This window comes from Acomys russatus, chromosome 23, assembly GCF_903995435.1.
Source record: "Acomys russatus chromosome 23, mAcoRus1.1, whole genome shotgun sequence".
NCBI classification, from domain to species: domain Eukaryota; kingdom Metazoa; phylum Chordata; class Mammalia; order Rodentia; family Muridae; genus Acomys; species Acomys russatus.
Genome location: NC_067159.1, coordinates 32,062,344 through 32,086,283, shown reverse-complemented (window position 1 = coordinate 32,086,283; position 23,940 = coordinate 32,062,344). Strand labels below are relative to the sequence as shown.

At 41.4% G+C, this 23,940-nt stretch overlaps 1 protein-coding gene across 1 annotated transcript in view; it reads right to left on the bottom strand.

Annotated features, from left to right (window-relative positions):
• The window catches only part of Col25a1 (collagen type XXV alpha 1 chain), a 397,457-nt gene that overhangs the window by 185,359 nt on the left and 188,158 nt on the right, over positions 1-23,940 (bottom strand). The window contains exons 3-4 of the mRNA XM_051166005.1: positions 12,008-12,052; positions 10,158-10,165 (exon numbers count right to left, since the gene is read on the bottom strand). Of these exons, the coding sequence (XP_051021962.1) occupies positions 10,158-10,165; positions 12,008-12,052 (53 nt within the window). The remainder of the gene's footprint in view (positions 1-10,157; positions 10,166-12,007; positions 12,053-23,940) is intronic.

The following is a 23,940-nucleotide window of genomic DNA, read 5'->3' as shown; positions in this document are numbered from 1 at the left end:
AGACATTTATTAAGATGTGATTATATTTTCCCTGTGTGGATATAAGTAAATAATAACAGTAACAGTAAACAACAAGTAAAGCTTATTTCTCTCAACAGGAAGTGTAGGCTTCCAATCAGTTAAAGGCCTTAGGAGCAGAAGGCAAGGTTCCCTGCATAAGAAACTCTACTTTATGAAATATAGAAACCCCATCTGAGGGTCTGGGAAGATGGGTCAGGTAGTAAAGTGTTGGGCAGGTGTAAAGGCCTGAGTTTGGATTTCCCAAAACACCATGCACGCCAGCCCACTGACATACCCACTGATTTTAGACTTACTGGCCCCACAGCCTCCAAGCTACTTTACACATTTAGATTTCTGCTGGACCATTTTTTTTTCCCTAAAGAACCATGACAGACTCACCAAGACCCCGTCTATTACCACCACATCCACTTTTGGTTTCCAATTTCACTATCCATTTTGCAGGACTACATGCACTCCAACCATGCCAGAACTCCAGTGCACAGAGAAAAATGCCCAAGTAAACCACCCATTTTAGTTAAGACAACCATAGAACCTCTTAAATTTGGCAAGTATCTGCACTCTGACATATTAAGATTACCAAGTACTCAAACTCAAAACAATTTAAATGAAAATATGTGTCTCCACAGAAGTCTTGTTTCCCTGAGGTGCTATTGCCCTGCCTCCCTCTACTCTCTTCAGGGAGTGGTCTTTAAAGTTTTTCCCCAGATCACCCTTCACCTCTACCCTATAAAGCCACAAATCTTCCAGGTGCTTGATCTCAGGTGAAGCCTGCATCACCTCTATGATGGATGATCCTGAGGTCAACTTAATTGGGTTGGAGAAATGGACCTAGACTAGCAAAGCACAGAGCTGGGTGCTTCAGAGGAGGGTGAATGTGAAGGCCTTCCCTGCATGTGGGCCAGCCATATAGGCTGGGAGCCCAGATAGAACAGAAAGAGACAAATAAAAAGGCATCCCAGCATAGGCATGCTCTCTCTCTCTCCCTTCTTATCGCTATGGTGATACTATATAAAAACAACTTATGGCGGACAGGTTCAACCAGGTTCACTGTTTGAGGGTGTAGTCTGCCTTGAAGAAGGCGTGGTGTCACAGTACTCCCACAGCCAGGAAGCAGAGAGAAACAGACTCTGGTATTGAGCTCACTTCCTCCATTTTATTCAGGCTGGGACCCGAGCCCAGGGAATGGTGCTGCCCACAGTGGCAGTGCTCTTCCCGCCTCACTCAAACCTTTTTGGAAATGTCCTCACAGGCACACCCATGTTTCCAGTGGTGGTTCTAAATTAAATCAGGTTGAAAATGAAGACAAGTCATTACATCTGCCATACCTTCCATGCTATGAAAGTGAAAATCTCTGAAAACTCACCCAAACTAAGAATTTCTAATTAGCGATATCTGCCAGGTATATCTGTCACAGTACAAAGCCTAATATACAGTCTCACTCAGGCTTTTTTTTTTTTTTTTAACACATTCTACAAGTAGCCTGCACAGTATTTAGCAGAGTCATGCCTGAGGGTCAGTATTACCCCCGCTTCCTCTTCACAACTTATTCTGGCCACACAGCTCAGCACGCGTTCCTAGGCAACGCCACCGAAACCTTCCCTAGTCTCTACATTTCCCTGGCTATTCTCTTATGCTGTTCCAGTTCTCACAGAACTATCCTAGGCAACTTTCTTCCCACTTCTCCTCTCTTAGGTCTTCTGCAAGTGTGTTCTTCTAAAATGTTCCTCTACACATGCCTCTTCTGCCTAAGTCTTCTGAAGACCACACACTTTTAGGAAAATGACGTAGCTTGACATGCAAGGCCCTCCACAGTCGCACCTTTCTCTGGTCTGTGTCTTCATCCTTTTCCATCTTACCCCTGGGTTCCAGCCTCAATTAATATACTCGGGGTTTTTCGACAAATGTCAATCATTCTTCCTTGTACCTCAAAGGCCTTTAACAGTTAAATGCTTAAAAAGCAGCCACTTGGAAGACATTCACCTGAACCAGATTCAGAGACACACTGGCCACCCTGTATGCTCAACACTGGACCATTTCTTCCCCTGCTATTCCTCTTACGGCACCCGGGCTGTCGTGAACATGCCTCTTTCCCCCGTCATAGTGCTCGCTTCTCATCACCTCCCTGCTTGTGTTCTGTTCTCTACTGGATTCTAAGGTCCCTGCAGCCAAGGCCAGGTCTTGCTTGCTATTTTACCCCCACTACACAACAGAGGGGAAGCCACAACCTGGATGCTCAGGACAGTCTTGATGCTACTAACAATCCCGTGGCATCTTTCCTGCCACTAATTCCAATGTCCCTTTGCTTCTATCTTTGACCATGAAGAAATCATTTAGCAATGATTTCTTGTGCTCAGAAACAAAAGTTAGAAGTATGTACATTGTGAGGGGCTTTGAGGTACTAGCAAGTATAAAACCAGCAGGTTTATTTTGATGATGGCCAGGAAGATTTGTGAAAATAAATGTGTATTAAACATCATTAATAATTTTGTAATGAACATTTAAGAAACCCAGAACACCAGATTTCATACTGATTTTTTAAATATCTACCAGAGAGAAAGTTGAAGTTAATTTAATAATGAAAGAAGGAGAAAGCTGGGCAGTGATGGCACACACCTTTAATCCCAGCACTCAGGAGGCAGAAGCAAGTGGATTTCTGTGAGTTCAAGGCCAGCCTGGTCTACAAAGTGAGTTCAGGACAGTCAAGGCTACACAGAGAGACCCTGTCTTGAAAAGAAAGGAAAGTATTTCTAGATTAGAGTCCTGTGGACAATATCCAGATTAATATTTCATTTAGTTAACTTTGGCAAATGTGTGCAGTGGTGATGGCGGGTACTTCGTAGAGTTTGTGGAATGAGAAATAGGGCAGGTGTCAGTCTTTGCCCCCACAGCATTTTAAAGAAGCTGCTTTGGGAGAATGGAGGTATACTGAGAGCCCTTTAGTGTGCACATCATGCTGGGTACCATTAATCCTCAACCACGCAAAACACTCATTCAGCCATGTTAAAAATATTACATCCAAAATGCATCCAAGCTGCTTCGCAAGTACATTTAATCCTAAAGTAGCTTTCTTTACTTTGATAGCTATTACTTCACAAATCACAAAGTCACCTCTCTCATTTGTCCCTTGAGGTATCTACATATCCTCATAGGCAAACGGTCCTAGGAACTCAGCCATGAGACTAAGAATTTGGTGACAAGAAATCAAAATGGGAAAGGGTGACAGGACACCTCATTTGCTAGTGGACTTGCTATCGTAATGGTAATGCAGGCATCCAAATACCAATGAGGCTCCTTTTTAAATGTCTTTAGGAATTCTGAATGAAGCTTAGAGGGTATGTAGCTCCGCACTAGCGCATGTGCCAAGCGTGTGGGAGGGCCCTGGGCTTCCTCTCCACAACTGAAAAAAAGAAAAAAAAAAAATATATATATATATATATGACTGCATAGCTCTATTTATGTTTTAACTTAAAAGGACCACTCTTTTAGCTCCCTCTTTTTTCCTCTTCCCTGATTTATTTAGCTTTCCTTCCGAGCCTCGTATCTTTTTCTACATCTCCTAGAGTTCTGACGTGACTCTTGTCACATCTCTGGGTAGAAGTGCTGATATGATACAGAGCACGCTGAATTTCCACTACCTGTCTGGAGCACCCCACCCCCGACCTGAGTCTCAGCTCTCTTTCTTCATTTGTCTGTCCAAGCCCAGGGGAGCCTTGAAGTACACCGTGAAGCTGACAGAGACTCCACTAGTCTGAATCCCTGTAAAAAGCACAGCCCTATACCACATATAAGGAATTAACATATATTGTGGCAAACCAATAAGATCTCGGTACTTATAAAAAAGCTATGGCCATTCATTCTCAACAGATGGCATGAGTAAATATTACACAGAAAACATGACATTGCAAAGAAAATTACCATCAATACTTATATATCAATTTGTTCCTCCTCACAAAACAAAAACAAAACCCAACCTTATTTATCTCAGTTTGAGGATGAATTTTCATGGCCTTTATGCCAATTTCACAACTCAAAAGTTCTGCCTTATCTGGCACTACAGTCTGCATGATGAAAAGCACAGAAAGCATTTAAACAAATTGGGGCTGAACTTTGCCATCTGTAACCCTGAACCACTTAAAAAAAATATGCTGGGCTTCCCTTGAGAGCTCACATTCTCACATTTATAGCCCCCTTTTTATCTTATGTCACAGGAGGCAAAACTGTATGCAAGATCCCCAAACGTACAGGTTAGTTTTTATGTCAAGTCAACACAAGCTAGGGTCATCTAATTGAGAAAATGCCTCCATAAGATTAACCTCCTACAAGACAAAGGGTTTTATCTTCAATCAACAGCAGTATCCTAGTAGAGGAAAAAAAAAAAAAGCATTCACTAAAGGTAATGGTTAGTGTCCCTGTCACATGACATGATCTAGTCTTGCTTGGGGCATGGGCTGCTGAGCATGCACATGAAGGATTATGTGGTTACATTACTGAGGTGGGAAGACACACCACTGTCTCTACTTCTTTACTGCAGATGCCATCCAACTCAGGCTCCTGCTGCCATGACTTTCCCTGAAATGAAGAACTACACTCGCCAACCAAGGACTGAAATAAGCTACCATCCTTGTAAGTTACTTCTGTCAGACTATTGTGTTGCAGCGACAGGAAAAGAAACAGGAAGCAGGAAGGTTACAAAGACATAGAAGAACATTTTCTGAAAAACTTCATAAACATGCTTTTCTAATTTTCTTGGCTCAAGACTTACCCTTTCACTTGGATAATATGTAAGTTTAAGCAAATGACAATGTGAAAAGATACATACAAGTTTCAAGGCCCACAGATAACTAGAAAGTACTTGATGTGACTGAGACAAAACTGCAGGCAAAGCGAGGCACAATAAGGGCAAAAGCGATGCTAAAAATCAACATGCCCAAAAACATCTTTGGGAAAGACGGAGGAAAATGAGTTTTGAAGAAAGATAAACCTGGGTTTAAATCCTATCTCTGCCTCTTCATTGATGTTAATTCTAGGATAAAGTATATGATGGACCCATCCCCAGGTTCTTCCTTGTAAAATTGGTACAGTCAGTCTTGGTAATAGAGGCATAGGGAAATGGAGACATGAAATGGCCAAGCATGAGTGGCTGATATCACTTATACTTCTATCTGGAAAAGAATTACATTCAGATGGAAACTGCTAAGTTGTTTCTTCATCATGAAGTAAATATGTCAGAGATTTGCATCTGAAAGTTTTGCAGAGATTTCTTTTCCTAATTCGTCTACCACAGAACCAGCACAGCAAGCTTAGCTTGGCTCAGCCTGCTTCACTCATCTGTCAACAAGATTCTAACGTTCAAACCGAGTTGACAATTGCTGAAGGTGGATGGAACAAAACAGACTGTGCAACGGCATCAGATTTCACACCTCAGAGGGTTCAAAGCTCCAACAATAACACCATATCTCTGTCAGTCAAGTGTAATTATAGGGCTTGGTGGACCCATACGAGTAAAACAGTCAGTTACAAAGGGTCTCCTGACTCTTTCCCTGGCTCCAGTTATTAGACCTGCTTATTCTATGACCTATGAATACTTGAATTGAACTTCCTTTTGGACAGAAGTACAGACTGTAAGACAAGGGGAGGGGGCATTTGCTCCTTTTAAAAATCCTGAAGTTATTTTCCAAATTCATATCTAAGTCGTGTGTGTGTGTGTGTGTGTGTGTGTGTGTGTGTGTGTGTGTGTGTGTATGTGTGTGTATGGCTGAGGAGATGGTTCAGCTGCAAAGTCTTTGCTGTCAAGCCTGAGGACCAGAGTTTGGATTCCCCAGCACACACATTAAAGTCAGGCATGGGGATGGGATATGGGATAACTATCACACTGGAGGGGCAGAGAGCAGAGGAATAGCTCAGTGGGCAGCTAGCATAGTCAAATTGGTAAACTCCAGGTATAACGAGTGAGCAACCTGTCTCAAAATACATGGTAGACTTTGGTTGAGGAAGACACCTCATATCAACCTCTCACTTCCATTCATGAACATATAGGTTATCTGATTGCATAGCAACACACACACACACACCTCAAAAAAGAAAGTAAAATTTCATAATTAGTAAACGCAATGGTCAGACATATCACAGAGTGAACACACCATCTGCACTGTTTCTCAGAGTAAGGTTCTAAAACATGTCACCTTCATGAGAAGAAAAGTAGATAAACAGAGAAACACAGATCACATTTATAATCACAAAATTGTTCCATTTCAGCTATTTACAAATATTTTTGTCAAATGGATTAAGCCTTAACAACTTACTGCAGAGTAAATTAACATATGAGATGTAATTCAAGTTGCATGTCAAGTTTTAAATTATATATGGCCTCCATATTCAAAAATATAGAAACTGACTACAGAAGCATGTAATTATGTATACCCATACATTCTAGTGTGATATGTCCATGTTTTCCAAAACATTAAATGAAGATATAAATGGAATGTTGACAAATTTTCATCATTAAATATATATTTTTTGTTCTTTTAATCCTGAGAATATTACTGCAAGAGAGTAACAAAAAACAGATGAGTTTTAGCAAGAACAAGAGACGGTGAGATGTGGCATCCTCACCTTGGCCAGTCAACACACTGTGGATCCCTGTAGTGTGCCCAGTGCCGCCCTCCATACTAACTGAATATTTCTGAGAGCAAAATGAAAGTGAAGGAGAAGAGAACGCACAACAGGTTGCCAGGCTACACCCCAGCATCCTGTTCATAAAAGGCCTCAGCACCCTAGGCGGTCCCCAGGAGGTCCCCAGGAAAGTCTTCTGGAAGACTTCCTTGCTATAGGTTTTGTGCCAAAGGCTGCCCACCAGAAACAAGCCTACCAACTTACCAGACCACCTGTGGGCTTCACATGAAAAGCAGTGAATGAAAACAAGAGGCACTCGTGGCTAAAATAGAAACACACCTTGATATCTACATATGAACTAGTTTCTTACTTATGGAAGTAGCTAAACACATTTTAAGAGCACAAAGTAGGGAATTAAATTTTCCTAAAAAATGGGACTATATCAACTTATACACTTCAGTTCATGGGGAAAAAATGAAGAGAAAAACAACATATAGAGAGCCAACCCCTGACACTACTGATGATACTTGGCTATGCTTGCAGACTAGCATCACTGCCTTCTGAGAGGCTGCACCCAGTAGCTAATGCAAACAGATGCAGAGACTCAAAGCCAGACAATAGGTGGAGTTCAGGGAGTTTTGTAGAAAAATGGGAGTAAGAATTAAGGGAGCCGGATGGGTCAAAGGCACCATGAGAACCTACAGAGAAAGACCTACAGAGGAAACTAACTTAGGACCACCAACCAAAGAGAGCTGGGCCTGCCCTACACATATGTAACAGATGTGCAGCTTGGTCTTTATGTGGGTCCCCTAACAACCGGAGTAAGGGCTGTCTCTGACTCTGTGCCTACCTTTGGATCCCTTTCACCTAGCTGGGTTGCCTTGTCTGGCCTCAGTGGGAGAGGAAGCACTTAGTCCTGCAGAGACTTTATGTGCCAGGGTGAGTTGGTGCCCTTCTCTAAGAAGAAGGGAAGGGGGAATTGAGGGGAGGACTGGGAGGACGGAAGGGAGGAGTCTGCGATCAGGCTGTAAAGTGATTGAATAAATTAATTAATGAAGAAGAAAAAGTTAAAATGATGCCTAAAATAGGAAAAATAAGATCACTGGGTATAAAAATGGCCAATAATTAGATGCTGTTTGTAGATAAATGCATTGTTTGTAAGTCTATCTAGTCATTACAATGCCACCACTCATTTGTATTTATTAAGATATAAGCAATGCCATAGAATTTGCCTATAAAGCTACCTATTCTAAAGCAACATTAGAGAAGGGCAGATACCCCTTAAAAGTCGTGGATGGGTGTTAAGAAATGAGAGGCTCAACAGGATTTCATTATGGGATAATTTTACCCAAAAGAGACTCAGATGCATAACAAGGTACAACTTACAACTCCATCATGTGAAAAGTGGCTGCCCAGTCTACATATTTTCTTCTCTTTCTTGCAACTACTAGTGTACCAGTTACTTTTCTACTGCTTTGACCAAACCCCATAACCAAATGTGACTTGTGAAAGAAGGAATTCATTCTGGAAGAGTTCATCACAGTGGGAAGACATGGCAGCAAGCAGCAGGCCGACTGACTCTCTCCAGCAAGGCTGTGCCTTTTAACCCCTCAAGGGGTGCTGGCAACTGAGAAACAAATGGTTAAATGCCTGAGCCTAGGGGGCAGTTGTCATTTAAACTACTACAACTGATTTCTTATCTATTCTTCATGAAATCAATTTGAATTATCTTTTATTCAGCATGAAAACACATAGCCACAACTCATTTCTTTGATGTAGTTTGCCACCCTCATCCTAACTTGTTTGAAGCGGTCAAGATAAAATGGGGGTCATACTTGCTCTATAATGTGGCCATTTTATATTGACTGATCAAGCTTTTATCATATATAATTATGCCAGGGAATGTGATTTAGCCATGGTCTGCCTAACTTATAACAATGGTATGTGTTATAACACATTTAGAATTTATAAAGAATAAAGTGGGAAGCTGAAATCACCTAAAATCAGCTGTATCTAACTGAATTTTAATGCCACCAGCCCTTAGCTGTATCACCTTATGGATTTAACCTCTATGAACCTTATTTTCATCACTGGGCAATGGGGCTTATAATATTAGAGGGCTGCTATAACAAAAGTGAAATTTTGTGTACAAAGTTCCTAGATTATAGTACACCAAATAGTTAAGCCTTAATGAGTTCTTTTTTCTGTATATACAATAATACACACAAAATCTCTTAGCAGAAAATCTGGGCTAACAGATAGGCCAAGCAACACAGGTAATATGCCTACGTGCTGTTTTAATGAATCGGAGAGGAAATCTTGCATCTTGAAGGTCACCATCACGAAGGCATGAGTATTAACTTCTCAGTCTGTACCGCCAATACAAACTCCACAGAAAGAAGCCTTGAACATGCTACTCCCCCCTGTAACCTTGAGAGTTTCCTCTGGGGCACTCATGTTTTGTTCTGCGTTTTAAAGACAGAAGCTTAAATATGAAGTCAGAGAGGAAAGGCTCCTAGACCAGGGGCACGCTGTCTACCCAGCATTAAAGCAAGAGCAGATAAGTCAGTCACGGAAGCGAGATCATTGCAAACATGATTCATGTCCTATCCTTGAACATGACAGGAAGACTGCGAAAGATATTTAGAAGCCAATGCTTCCTCGGCTCAACTCAGCAAGTTGCTGCTAATCTTCCTCCCTGGACTGTGCTGGCCTTAGACAATCCAGCAATGTAGACTGCAGCAAACTGGCTATCTGGGAGGAGAAACTAGCCCAAGGATAATGATCGTTGCTACTGAAAAGGCCCTGTGCAGAGTATAAACACTGGGGTCAGACAGAAGATATCCAGTATATTACTCAAAAGCGCATGGAGCTCAAAGCTGACAAGATAATCTATTCCTGTGAGTGCAAAGCGGAGTGGAATGCTGCGGCTATGACCTACTAAGGAAAGAAAGGAGCACAGACTCTCCAAGGGCCCTGTCTCAGGCTCCTTATGCAGGCAAGGCTCCAACAGACTTCAAAGGGAGTTCTGCCTAAGAAGAGAGGACTGGCCTCTTGACGCACAGGGGGTATCACTTCCATGATCATGTTGCCATCTACATTTGGTGGACCTGGACCAGCAAAATCCAAATATCTCAGATACAAGTTTAAACAGATGAAAAAAGAAGTGTGAAATAGCTTAGAGACCAGCTTGCAAAAGAAACCTCAGAATTCCAGGGGAAAAAAACAGACTCAAACCTAGAAGTTTCATATGTTATCCCAAAGTCTCAAGAGAGTAATCAGTCTGTGACATTAAAAAAAAAAAAAAAAAAAAAAAAAAAAAAAAAAAAATCAAATCCCACCCCCAATAGTACATGGCACCTAAGCTGTGTAGCAAAGAAAAAAAATTCCACATTTAAACATTCATAAAAGGTCAGTCACATTTTCCTTAATGAACTCTCAACCATATCTCTGTTTTTAACAGGGTTTTAACATACGTGGATCCTGATTAGCGGAGGGAACCAAAATCATCAGGTGATACTTACAGGAGGACCTATAGGGAAGAAAGGAGGGGGAGACAAAAAAGAGAGAAAGAGAAATTAGTGACTAACAGATGACAAATCATCATAACCATCATCACAATTCTAAGAACACAAAGGACACTCAGAACACAGGGATCTCTTCATACCACAGACCTCTGAGATGACAGAGAAATGAAATAATGCCCAAGCGCAAGTTGTGCACAGAATTTGAACACACTTTCAGGTTCTCCAAAGCCTGCTTATGCGAAGCTGAGAGGTTCCATGAGCCTGAAAGGAAACTGCAATACAGAAAAGCCTATGTAAAACAGAAGCCGGGAGACCCTTGATTGCTTTTGATGGACTACTCCAGAGAACCACCGAGTGCAATAAACAGACTAGAATCAGCAAAGCCTAACATTTGTTGGAAGCTGTCCTTGAAGAACATCCTTCCTTCAACACTTCTGCCAATGCATGAAACTCAGTCCTGGCATCTCTATAGGTTTCTTTTAAACTAGAACTCAGGCACAAACTGAGGACATCCCTGCATTTCAATACCACATGCTCCAAAACCCAAGTCCAAGGAACTAGGCAGTTGGGAGGTAGCTTTACCTCTGTCTCATCTATAGAACTTTACATGAGCACACAGTTTTCTTCTACCTTCTTAATCCTGTTTCTTTTGACAAAAGATAATTTTAATGATTGTCTGACTCCAAAAAAAAGTTTTGTCATTTCTTTCTCTCAAAACTATTTGTGGGGGAAGGGAACCAGCTGGATGGGGGTGGAGCATGGGGCATGGCAGGAGTGAGGGGGGTCAGAGGAGCAGGTAGTGGGGGAACAGAACATATGAGAACAAACTGTTGAACACATATGCATGAAGATGTCATGATGAGCCCCATTACTCCGCATGCTAACCCAAACATTTCTGATTTTTAAAGGACATGATAAAGCCTCTGTTATGACCTCTGTCTGTTATGAGGGGTTACCTACCCAAGTTTCCAGCTGTCTGGATTCAGGGAGGCTTATGGATGGCTTTTGAGAATACTCAGAACTCAGCAGCCATCCTCCCCAGTTGGTGAATTTTCATGATTCCTTTTCACTTTACCATCTTTTTTGGAAGGGAAAGGGGAAAGGAGGTGTCCAAGTTCAGCCCAATGCCTGCTCTGTGCGCAAGCTAGGTTCTACTATTTCAACACTCGGCCGGTGATTTCTTAAATATTGGTAAACACTGACATTACCTGGTAGGGAATCCATCTCAGAGCGTGCTGGAGTCAGCACGAAGGTAAGAACTGATGCTCTCAGAAGAAAGCCATAGGGATACTGACCTTCTCAAATATCAGACTTCCTCAAGTAAGAGCTCCCTTATTGCTCTGTCTTGGCCTTTTCTATCTTACTTTACCGATAGGAATTTGTCCTGAAGCACAAACTATTAAAATGGGAGTAAGGACAAAGGACTGCAATAGTCCTAGCCAGTCCACTCAACTGCTCCATTTCCTCAAAGACAACATGGGAACTCCAGACAGACTAATGGTACTGGTCTTATCACTGATGCTCTGCAGCTGTACCAGGAGCCCTTCCCATAGTCCATAAGAACAGCATAGCAGTATGACAAACTGTGCCAGCCGGATAAAATAATAGAGCTTTCCAAGATTCTCAGAGTGCCAAAACAAATAAATACCCCAGCACTGGCCACCTCCAAAGAGGACACATGGCGATGTTGCCACACCAAGGAGCACAGGACAGATGGGTTGACATTGATTGACAAGCAAGCTAAAACTGGGGAGAGGCGTAGTTATTAAATCATAATGGACAATGTTTAAATTCTATAATGAGAACAAACATAGCTATTGTACTAGAACTTGAAGGCAGACACTTACCAGACTCTCCTCTTCGGCCTCTTTTCCCTCGTTTCCCTGGAGGACCTGAAATATAAAGGATAATTTGTAGTAAACTTTCATGGCTTATCTGGTTGTATAATTGTTGCTACATAATTTCTACCTCTTTGGCCACTGCTTTTCACCACCAGCTTCAAGAAAGGGACCAGATGTTCCTGGAGGTCAATGCTCGCTGTGTGTGCGGCAGCAAAGCTAAGCTGTATTTCATGGCCAATGCTAGTCTAGACGGCTGTCTACTCAAAAATCCTAAAGAGTCAGAATTCCTGTTCATCCCATTTACATCCCATCAATACAGACAAGATTTGCTAAACAAGCAGCTGAGATGTATTTATTTTCTGAAGGTTTCAAATGATAAGAATAAACTCTAAATAACTATTATTTATCTTCAGTCAATTTCAACATGATTCTTCTGAGGCTATTTGGATAGCAATTAACCAAACACACAGATAAAAAGGAATACACTTAAAAATGTTTCTGTTAAATGTGAATATAATGGAATTCCTTGAGTATTACCTGGAGAAATTCATGACCCCCATTAAGTGTATTACATGTAGGTTGTACCTTTAAGTCTGTCTTTTCAATAGAGACATAATAATTTTCTCTTAATGAAGTTATTCAGAAAGGTGAAAAAGGCCCCACCCTTTTTATTTCAGTGAGTTGCCTATAAAGGACAACCAAGCTAGTGTGCACTGGACTCACTACATCAAATCCTAGCCATTTGCACTTGGAGGCATTGCTCTCAATTACACAGCTTCTATCCACATTTCCTTGGGTGAAAATAGCTTCTACTGAATTATGGCTCAGCTGAACAGAAGAGAGTAATGAACTCACAATGAGGACTGAGGGCTTACAATGCTTGCTGGGAGGAAAAGCCAAGGAAAACAGAATGCTGCCTGCTGCTAAAGAATGAAGTGCTGAGCAGGGCTGATGACTTCTAAACTCTGGAAAGTTCCAGAGACACAGCCGATTGTCATCATGGGCCTGAATTATCAGCTCCAAACAGACACTACCATGAGCAGTGGAAATGCTGGTGGGCCACCCAGCTTCCCCTCCAACCTCACACAAGAGAAGGGTAGCCATCTGTGCTGATAGCAGGGTAAGAAAAAAATAATTAAGCAATAAAATCAATGGAATAAATCTGGTTATGAGACCCAGATTTATCACAAAATCCAAACTATCAGTCAACTTTTGAATTTCTTTCCATATTTGGGAATAAAAGGAGAATTCCATGCACACTCAAGGCATTCCCAAAGATTGGGACAGGAAAATTAAATAAGTAAATACACATGGTAGGGCCTTACTGTATAAGCAAAATGTAAATTTGTACACTTGCCCAAACTCACACATACACATATGTACCGACAGACTCCAGTATTTATAATTCCTTTAAGATTAGAAATCAGGCCTTTGTGGTGTGAAATCACTTAAACCAAGGAAACTTAGCAGGCTCACAGGAGATGGACATGGTTAACATTAGAAGCCACTGTTGAAAATAAGAGAGTATTTTTTTAATCAGGGAATTTAGGAGTTCTAAAATTTGATTTATGCTTCAACTGGCAAACAAGAATAATCCACATTTAAATTCATAAAAGAAACGTATAAATATTCAAAGGTAAAGAGACACCATCAAAAAGACCAGAGGCTACAATCTGAAGCACTCTGACTGACTGCTCCCTTACCAAGAAATAGCAATTATTTATTCACTGGGAATTAACTTATTTTCTATTCTTCATAAAGATGCTTCATTAAAACAGTAAAATGAAAAAAAAAAAACCAGTAAAATGCATGAAGTTAAAATAATAATTTTACTAAGTATTTTATTTAAATAGAATCTAAAATTAGCTTAAATAATCCTTGAAAGATAGGGGATAATAAAGTGATCAAAGAAACAATGTAACCTTCCAGAGAAACCCAAAGAGCTGAGTAACACTATTTCTGAACATGTCTTCCTTGATTATTCAATCGTAAATCTTCTAGAAATCAATAAAATGCCACAGAAACCAGGAAACAGAAGGTGATGGAGTGCAAGACATTTGAAAGATGGCATCCATCGAAGGTAACACTTTTTTTTTTAAAGAATATCATAATATTTGAGAGACAGTGAAGCCAAACTAAGTTGTAAGGTAATAGCCTAAACTATGTTGAGCCTACAAAAATATTGAATTGAGGAAGAGTATATTATAATAACAACTGGAAGCAGAAGTCTACAGTGAGCAACTTCTAACATAAGGTTAATGAGCCAACAAACTGTACAAAATTCTCAGCCGCATCTAGATATCTTGCTGGCAAAGAGTGAACCAAAATTTGAAGAAATTCAGTGTAAAGTTGAGAACACTGGGTCTTGCCTCTATATTTCAGATCAAGGCAAAAAGTGAAAAACAAAATAAAAACAATGAATTGGACAATGAACAACTGCAAAGCAGCAGCAAAAGATGATGAAAAAAGTCACACAGAACTTATGGTAAGCTCATGGTAATTGTGGTGTCACACGTCTTTAGTCCTACCACGTTCTGTGAGTTCGAGGCCAGCCTAATCTACAGATCACGTTCTAGGACAGGTAAGGCTACACAGAGAAACTCTGTCTCAATAACTAACCAACCAACCAACCAATCAACCAAAGAAAAAACAAAACATACTGACATTGTCTACCCATACAGGGTAATTCAATTCAAACTTGTTAAAAGTTTTATTTTGAAATTAGCTTAATAATTAGGTTTCTACAAGGCTGCTTAATACATCCTTAGTTTTAGTCAGTCCACCCCTACCTATATTCTTCTCCCTCTATTCCCCACCCTTAGCCCTGCCAAGCCTCCTAACACTTACTAGTGCCCCTCTTCTCCTTACTTGTGTTCTCTTATTCCACAGCTGGAAAAAATTGGGTTGTTGCCTCCCATATGGTTTTTGTACCCACTTCCTTTGGGTTAACCCTGTCTTTTACACCCCTCAACCTCCCCCACACTCCCACACTGATTTCCAAAGTGGTCGCTCTGGTTTATACTCCTTTCAACAGTTCCACTTTCCCCACATCCACACCCAGCGTTTGCTGTCATTTGTGTTCTCGATGGCGGCCATTGTCACCAGGGTGAGGCAGAATCTTAAAAATGTTTTAATTTGCACCTCATCTTTGGCTAAAGATACAGAACACTTTCTAAAGTGTTTCTTAGCCATCTGTAGTTCTTCTTTGGAACTGTTTTCTTTTGTTCATAGCCCATCTTTACATTGGATTACTGTCTTATTGTTTAGATATTTTAGTCTCTGCATATTTTAGAGGCTGACCCTGCCAGATGAAGATATGGAAAGGAGTTTTCTGTAGGTTGCCTATTCATCCATTTCACCATTTCCTTTGCTGTGCACAAAATTTTGGTTTCCCAAGGTCTCATTTGTCAGCTGTTGGTCTTATTTTCTCAGCCATTTGTACAAGCTGATGTGTACACCCTACTTTTTCTTCTAGAAATTTCTGTGTTGATGTCCTTGATCCATTTGGTGCTCCGTTTTGATGTGGTGAGAGGTAAGAATCTGGGTGTGGCATACCTCTGTACAAATAATTTGTCAGGGAAGCCCCAGAGGCCTCGAAAACAACACAGACTATTGCTACTGCTGGTGGCTGCTGAGCATACCTACAAGACCCTACTACCAAAGACACCACATGCTTTGGATTCAGAGAAATAAACCTCAAACTGACCAGAAAACCTGCTCCATCCTCGGCTAGCTTTCACATCACTGGCTGCTGAGGAGGAAGAAGACCTCATTGGCCTTGCCCGGTGCTGGACCTTGAGTGCTACAATATTTACTGTAACCAACTAGCACTATAGTGGCAACAACAATAATGGGACAACTAACCACTTTCTGACTGGATCTGAGACCTGCTGCCCAGGAGCAGAATTTTATACCTAGTACTATAATTCTGATCAAAAGCCCATGGTTTGGACTTTCTTAGGGCTTAGGGTAGGACCTGCTACTGTCATTTTGCTAAATGTCCATGCCACCGAAGTACGTTTTAAATGTTTATGTTTATACCGATGGACATTGGCTGCTCTCAACTTCAGTCGGAGAAGCTCCTTTTTATAGTGGACAGCAGTTAATAAGAGACTGAATTTTCAGCCCTAAAATCAGGACATTTATATTAACCCTGCCACCACCAATGCTTGGAGAACAATGAAAAAAAAAAAAAGGAGATGAAAATTTAAGAACCAGAGGATGGGGGGCAGTGATATGAAAATGCTGTTTCCTGCAATAATGAGCTCAAGCAGCTGTGGTCACCAGCACAAGACCTACACAAGCCCAAGCCAGCCAACATGTGAGCACAGAGGGAACATGGATGGTCAGACCATCTCCAGGCTCCACCCTACCTGAGGAATTGTGGGATATGGATAGCTTCCGGGAGAGAGAATCATTCTTTGTTGGGGATGTGGTCACTGACATGTTTCTCATGCTCCAGCGGGTGGCCCACACGTATGTACATACGTGCAGCTCCAAGTGGACTTTGTGGATTATTTTAAAAATGCAGTTGAAAGGAGGGCGTGATGGGGAGTATGCAGGGAGTTGGGGAGAAAATAGGGGTTAGATGTCATATTTCATCGTATAAAGATATGAAATTCTTAAATAAGCAATTTAAAAGAATGAAAACAATGATAATAAAGTGCCAATCCCATGGAATTCTTGAATTGCTAAATTAACTTATATCTTTCATTTTAATAAGCACAACATATTTTAAAAGTTGACCCTAATTAAACTGTCTTGACTGAAATAGCATTAAAAGGCTAGGAGCCATTTCCATTCCAAACCGAGTGATGGAGGGCCAGCCAAGCAGGAGATGGAAGAACACACACAGACACCGGAAACGAGGCTTATTTACAGTTTGGCAAGAGCCTTCCAAGAGACTTTTCAGTGACTTCTATCAACAGAAAGACAAGTCTCTGCAAAAGGAACTGCTTTCAAGAATATGAATGGGGGAAAAAAAAAACAGAAACAAAGCGAGTGCAATCTCCAAGCAGTGAAAGGAAGAATGAACCACATAAAACAAAGGGAACCTATAGGCCTGATTACTCTGCGCGATTAGTAGATCCAGGACAACGAACAGGACTCATGCCTCCAGGAGATCTTACCGTCTCTGCAACACCGTAATACACATAGTCTGGGATGAAGCAAAAATTGGTTTTAAAAAGATAGCTTTAATGCTAATGCCTTTTAAGCCAATTAGTAGAAGCCCAGCTGTGGACAGACCAGCTCATCACTATCACGGAGAAGCCTCTTAGAATAAGTCAGGTTTTCTGGTTGGCCTGAATCGTTTTTATGTTAACCTGGCACAAGCTAGAGTCATCTGGGAGTAGTGAACTTCGGTGAGAAAATGCCTCCCTCCGTAGTAAGCTCTGGCTGTGGACAAGCCTGTAGGACGTTTTCTTAATCAGTGATTGATGTGGGAGGGCCCAGCCCACTGTAGGTGGTGACATCACTAGGCTGATGTCCTATAAGAAAGCAGGCTAAGCAAGCCATTGTGAGCATGCCAGTAAGCAACATCCCTCCATGTATCAGCTCCTGCCTCTAAGAACATGCCTTAAGTTCCTGTCCTTGACTTCCTTACATGATAAACAGTGGTATGGAATAAAGAAATCCTTTCCTCTCCGAGGCGTTTTTGGTCATGGTGTTTCATCACAGCAATAGAAGTCTTAATCAAGACACTGGTCCAGGAGGTTAATGTCGTTTGAACACCCCTAATGGGCCCTAGGAGCACATTGCTAGATGTGAGCCTCAGTCAGGTCTGTGTGCTGTCCTATGGCCTTGAGGGTAGGCAATTGCTGGAGGCAACTGAATGCTCTCGTCTCAGGAGATTACCAAACTTGTCTATTCTGAGCCCTATTTCTAGCACCTGTTTACTCCTCTCCTCTCCTGTCAGCGTTTCAAAATGAAGCTTAAGAAATCTTTCTGGGCACTCTAAAAATGACATTTTTACACAGATTTATTTGTACTTCACAACACTTTTTACCTCTTATATAAGCATGAACATCTTAGAAGTGTAACCTCCAGGAGCTTCAGGGTTCTTGAAGTACATTACAGGAAAACATATAAAAATACCCTGAACCATGTCTGTGGGCAAACATCCCTCAAATAGATGTTTGTATTTGAACTTCCACAGGCAGAAAACTGAGGTGTTAAAGCAAAGCAAAGAGCTGGAGACTGAGGAACTGGTCAGAGAAGGACCGAGCAAGAAGCACTTTCCAGATGCAGAAGGCCTCCTGGCAGAGTCATGTGGGAGTCGGAAGGCCTGCAGGAGACATGAGTGCATGCTGGGACCCTCCTCCAGGCACAGCGCCCTAGACAAGGATGCCAACATCTGTAGGCAGCTGTCGGTAGGGAAGCACCTGCCTGTCCACGGAGGAGATAGCGGGTCATCCTTCTCGAACCAGCCTCTTCATCCTCAGCAGCCTAAACCAGGTTTACCTTCAGATCTTTGGATTAACCTTACAAGCAGAATCTTCCGCACAGGCCTCCCAACTGCTTGATTATTTGATGCTTAGAACTCCTTAAAGGTGGCCCAAAGCCGTTCATTCTGCAATTAAAATCGCGAGGTTTACACAGCGAATGCTTGATAGAAGACTGCTGACTAAAATGCATTCCCTCTATGATCATAAAATGTCTCTGTTACAAGATACCCAAGAGCTCACATACAACCCAACCCAAACAGTTCCACACTGTGCTTGACCATCAGAGCACCCCTGATTGTCAAATTGGGCTGTAACTGTTTGAAGTCAAAACAGTCTATCAGCTACAGCGGGCTTATAAAGACCTACATTTCAGTACGTGTTCTATACAAGTGGCCCCTAGAGCAGACAAAGGGCCCTTCAGTCCATTGGTGGTGCTGTGACGTGGCCTGTTGCTGGTCATTGTTAAAGCCACACTTCACAGACTGGACACTGCCCGCAGAGACTTCCCAGCATGCTTCACTTCATCACCCTCCTGCTTTGTGTCTTAGAGACCTACTGTTGAGGTTTAGCCTATTCGCCATCACCATGAGTGAGCAGCCAAAGGTTCTCTCTAGCAATTGCTTCATTAAGCTTGGAACAAACGCTACTCATGGCCTATTTTGTACACACTAGCTTCACTTCGCAGCAGGTAAACATTTTTAAACGAACAGTTATTTCGTATTACTCATGAGATATACTTCCCAAGGTTTTGCCTGCCCCAGCCTACCTTCTACCATACATGACCCAGGCTTGTTTATCTTTCATGTGTGCTCTTTTGTTTCAAATTCCCTCAGGTTACTACGGAACAACAATCCATAAAAGAAAGGAAATTGTAATAAAAAAAAATTGGTCATTTAAAGTTACAGCTGAGTTGTATAACTCTTACTATAGAGCTTTCAGATGTGCAATACTTACTTGTTAATATCTACATGAAACCTCTTGGGGCATGTCAAGGGTTAACCTTAGCATTGTCCATCGCAGGCAAGTGCTCTGTCACTAAGCTGGACCCGCAGTCCCAACATGTACTAAAGGATGACAAGTCCATTTTAAAAATTGGAGTATGGGCTGGAGAGATGGCTCAGTGGTTAAGAGTGCCGCCTGTTCTTCCAGAGCTCCTGAGTTCAATTCCCAGCAACCACATGGTGGCTCATAACCATCTGTAATGTGATATGGCGCCCTCTTCTGGCTTGCAGGAGTACATGCAAGCAGAGCACTGTATACATAATAATAAATAAATAAATCTTTAAAAAAAAAAAAAAATTCACAGGAGGCCTGTCACCTCCAGTCCTGGCGTCAGTTTAAAAAAAAAAAAATGGAGAAGTATCTTTTTGAAAAATGCAAGAGATAACCTCACAAATATTTCAAGGACTCCAATTTTTACACACTGATAGACTAATAAAAATATATAAACCACTAACCTGCCAGCAAAATTGTTCACTGTGTTTTATGGTAATTTTGCTTGATTTTCATTTGAGATAGTGTCTGGCTGCACAGGCTGGCCTGGAATTTGCCCCAGAGCCCAGGCTGGCTATGAACGCCCATCCTCTTGCCTCAGCCTCCTAAATGCTAGGATTTAGAGAACGAATCACAGCAACTGGCCATGCTTCAGTCACAAACAACGAACAGGGCGCCGCGAAGCTTCGACTTTTATTCCCTAAGTAGATCATATGTTTTTAATAAGTTGCGAACATTTATAGTAATGGCCCTTTGCAGTTATAAGAGTTGTTCTTTCAAAGTGCTTAGAGAGTTTTTAAAATAAGAAATGCCGGTATTTAATTTTGTGAACTTTAAAAAAGTGTCGCTTCCAAACTTTTATAGGTAACATTTGATAACCCCGTATAAAACTTCTAAAAACCTTAAAAAAAAAAAAAAAAAAAAAAAACAAAACCTATGAAACTATATTCTTGTAGCACCTAGGCCTCGTCAAACAAATGTGATCAACGGAAGGTATTGAGAGAGACAGGAAAGAGCCCTCCTGAGTGCAGAATAAATGCAGATTCACTAAGAGCAGACTATCTAAAGTCAACTGAGAGGCTAAACACATGCTTAGTCTTTATATGTAAAACACAAGGCATTTTGGGGGAAGTATCCAAACTGGTCTACAAGTCACTGGTCTAGAAGGAAGTGGAGCACCAGAAGATACTTACTGGGTGAGTTCTTGAACAGCAATGATGCCTTTCTGGCAAAGGAAATTTTTATCCTTTCATGAAACGTATCAGGAATATGACTCTTGCTTTACCCATTGATTTTCAAGTCAGCTAGGGATCTAATAACTGTCATTCAAATGTTTTAAATAAATGCAAGGGACACGTCAGAACTGCAAGTGTAGTTCTCACAGCTTTCCTTGAGAGGATGACTTCGATTTCTAATCCATTCTTTTCCTAGACAGAGCTCAATGGTCTCAATCTCCTTGAATTTCCACCAGCTAGTCTAGTCTAACCCCAGTTTAATCAATGCATTTCATGTTGATTCAGAGTTAACTGACATTTATGAGGTTTATAGCTAGGGACACATACACACAGACACACACACACACACACACACACACACACACACAATGACTGAAGACTCAGAAGAACATACTAGGAATAGGGGGGCGGGGGAAGCGGGAGGGAGGGAGGAATGGGAGGATACAAGGGATGGGCTAACAACTGAGATGTAATATGAATAAATTAATAATAAAAAAAGGAAAAAAAATAAATAGAAGTGACTACACAAACAATAGAAGAAAGAGACTTCTAAGCCCAGTGCAAACAAACTTCTAAGGCTTCAACATAGATTCTTTCCATCCAGACATAGAATTCCAGTAAATTCTTGCTGTTCTGAATATTTAAGATAATAAATACGGAGCCTCCACTGGACACTGCTCCGCTGTAAACAGTGTGACACTGCGGCGTGGTGGCTAGAATGGGGGGCGGACAGAGCACGGTTGTTATCTGTATCACTCTGTCACCACACACACTGTGCTTCATTATTATGCTACTAGAGTGTTTTGCCCTATGATCCTGTCGGGGATTTAGCATGACAGCTCTTTTTTTTAAAGTTTCTATTTGCAGGGGAGAGAGTTCCAAGACATCAGGGCATAGGCACAGAAACCAGGCATGCATCTTTGTAAGATTATGTGCCACCTACCAGTGGTGGTCACATACGTAGTAACAGTCGTATTCTTAAAAGATTAGTTACCAAGCTCACCGGAAAAAGAGCTAAATGAAAACGTTAGCTTACGTGTTTTTAGTGAAGTCTGTGGTGGCTGGCAAATCTTTTAAAGGATTTGTAAACAGAAAGAAAGAACCAGAAACACAATGGACATAGATGGTAATTTGAGTTCTTTTGTTCTATAACTTTGTTATCATAAGACATTCCCAAATAATGGAGCGGGTTTTGATTAGGCCCTTGTACTATGATGCCCTGTGACATTGGCGGGGAGGGGCGGAAACTGTAAAGAAAATGCTATTACGGTAAACACAGAAGCAACTGTGATGGTATCTGCCTTATCTCACCTCTGTGTGTGTATTTGTGATGTGTGTATGTGATGTCTGTGTGTGTTTTGTTGTTATTGTTTTTAATTTAGCAATAGGTAGGTGTTGGAACCCAGTCTAAGAGTGGAGTCATATGAGAAAACTCTAAGAAAATAAGGTAAGAGTCTTGTGACCTCAGTTTCTTCAAAACGTCTTGGACTGTGTCTCTGGCTCCTCCCAGGTGTAGGCAGGATAGGAGAGGGTCTCCTTCAGCTGCTGGTATTCATATGCCTTGTGTGGAAAACATGCTTTTGCCGCGAGTGGCTTGTCCTTGCGATTCTATACTTTATGTGGGTGGCTCTTCCCAACTCTCAGAGTGTAAATTCCCTAACTGCATGAGGCTTTAGTCCGCCTCAGTTTTAGGCCCTACTCTCCCAGGTTTGTGCTGCCAGCTAAAGTGGTAAACAGGTAAGCGCATGGTATTTTAAAAGAAACCACCATAATTGAGATGATTAGGGAATATACATAACCCAAGATTCTTAAGCAAGGGTTACTGTGTGAAATATGCTCAATAGACTAGTTTCTCATACACTTGCCTTTTATTGTTACCTCTATTTGAGTGCTAACAAAAGTGAAGAAATTGGAATCTTAATCCATCTTGACGTGATCTATATATTCCATCCCACGCATATCTGTGAATACATATGGCCTCATCAAGTTCAGTCATCTCCCATGAGCAGTCACCTCATTATACAACCATTATTAAGGAATTGTTAAGCTCTGCTGCTACGCTTTGAAGCCAGTTGTTAATACTAGCGTGAGAAAGGATTACTATGAATATAAGAAATCCTCTAGACACCTGACTGAAAGCAATTGCTTTCTGAATACATTAAGCTAAGATAAACACGGGCCTCTTCTTAACTAGTAAAACATTTGAAGTCAAAGAGTGAGTGGCTCCTGCTATTAACACTGCACAGGAAGATTTGGTTTCTACTTGGGAAGACCAAAAAGCTTAACATTAGCTCGTACCTAACAACATCCCACTGCAAATGGCAATGGTTCTACCCTAGTCCCTTAGAGAACAGCAAAGCAGCACAGCAGAAAGGAGACACCTTCACTTAAAAGCAGTCTGTAAGGAGAGGAGACAGAATGGAGTAAGACGAAAGCAAACACACATAACCCTGTGCCCTGTAGCTAACTGTGCCATCACTGAGTAAGGGTTCACATTTGAAATAGGGCTGAGTGAGTACAACTGGCACAGTTTCTTGAAGCCTTCAAGTTGAACATGTTAGGAAATCTTCCAGGAGGTAACAGGAAGGAACTAAATACTGACCAGCCAGTGACGACTTCGAGAAAGCCATGTGGTGGAAAAAACTAACTAGGTAGGAAGGTCAATTACGAGTCTCCCACAGAAGCCAAGACACACGGTGAAAAAGGAAAGTGAGGAGCCCTCCTCCCAAAAAAGAGGCACTATAAGTAAGTAGGTATTTGACACGGTGCTTCAAACTCATAAGCCTAGATGGATATGAGGGGCAAATAGGCATGATCAAAAGGCAAAGACAGTCTCCAAATCAGAGCCTTGAAGGATAAAAAATAAAAACGTTGACACTACTTGTATACACTGATAAGTTCAACAAACTTCCCTCCGTTATCCCGTTATCGATAGGGCCACAGTCATCAGGTGTTGGAAGCAGTAAGAGGGTATTGGCAAGCTAGTTCTAAGCAAATCCTCTGTTTCTTTTTGTGAGATGAGATGCACCAACCTTTAGAGTAGTTTAAAAAAAAAAAAAAAAAAAAGCATCCATTAGAGAACACTGGCTTTTGTACTTAGCACGTGGAGCAACTGGAGCCCAGTTTCACGAAAATGGTTATTATGTTTTACCCAGTCAGCAGATAATAATATGGTAATAATATTACAGTCATTCTGTGATAATATAGTGGGGGATGAGGTCCTCTTCTGTCACAGTCCTAGGGGAGGGGAATGGGGTGAGAGAGG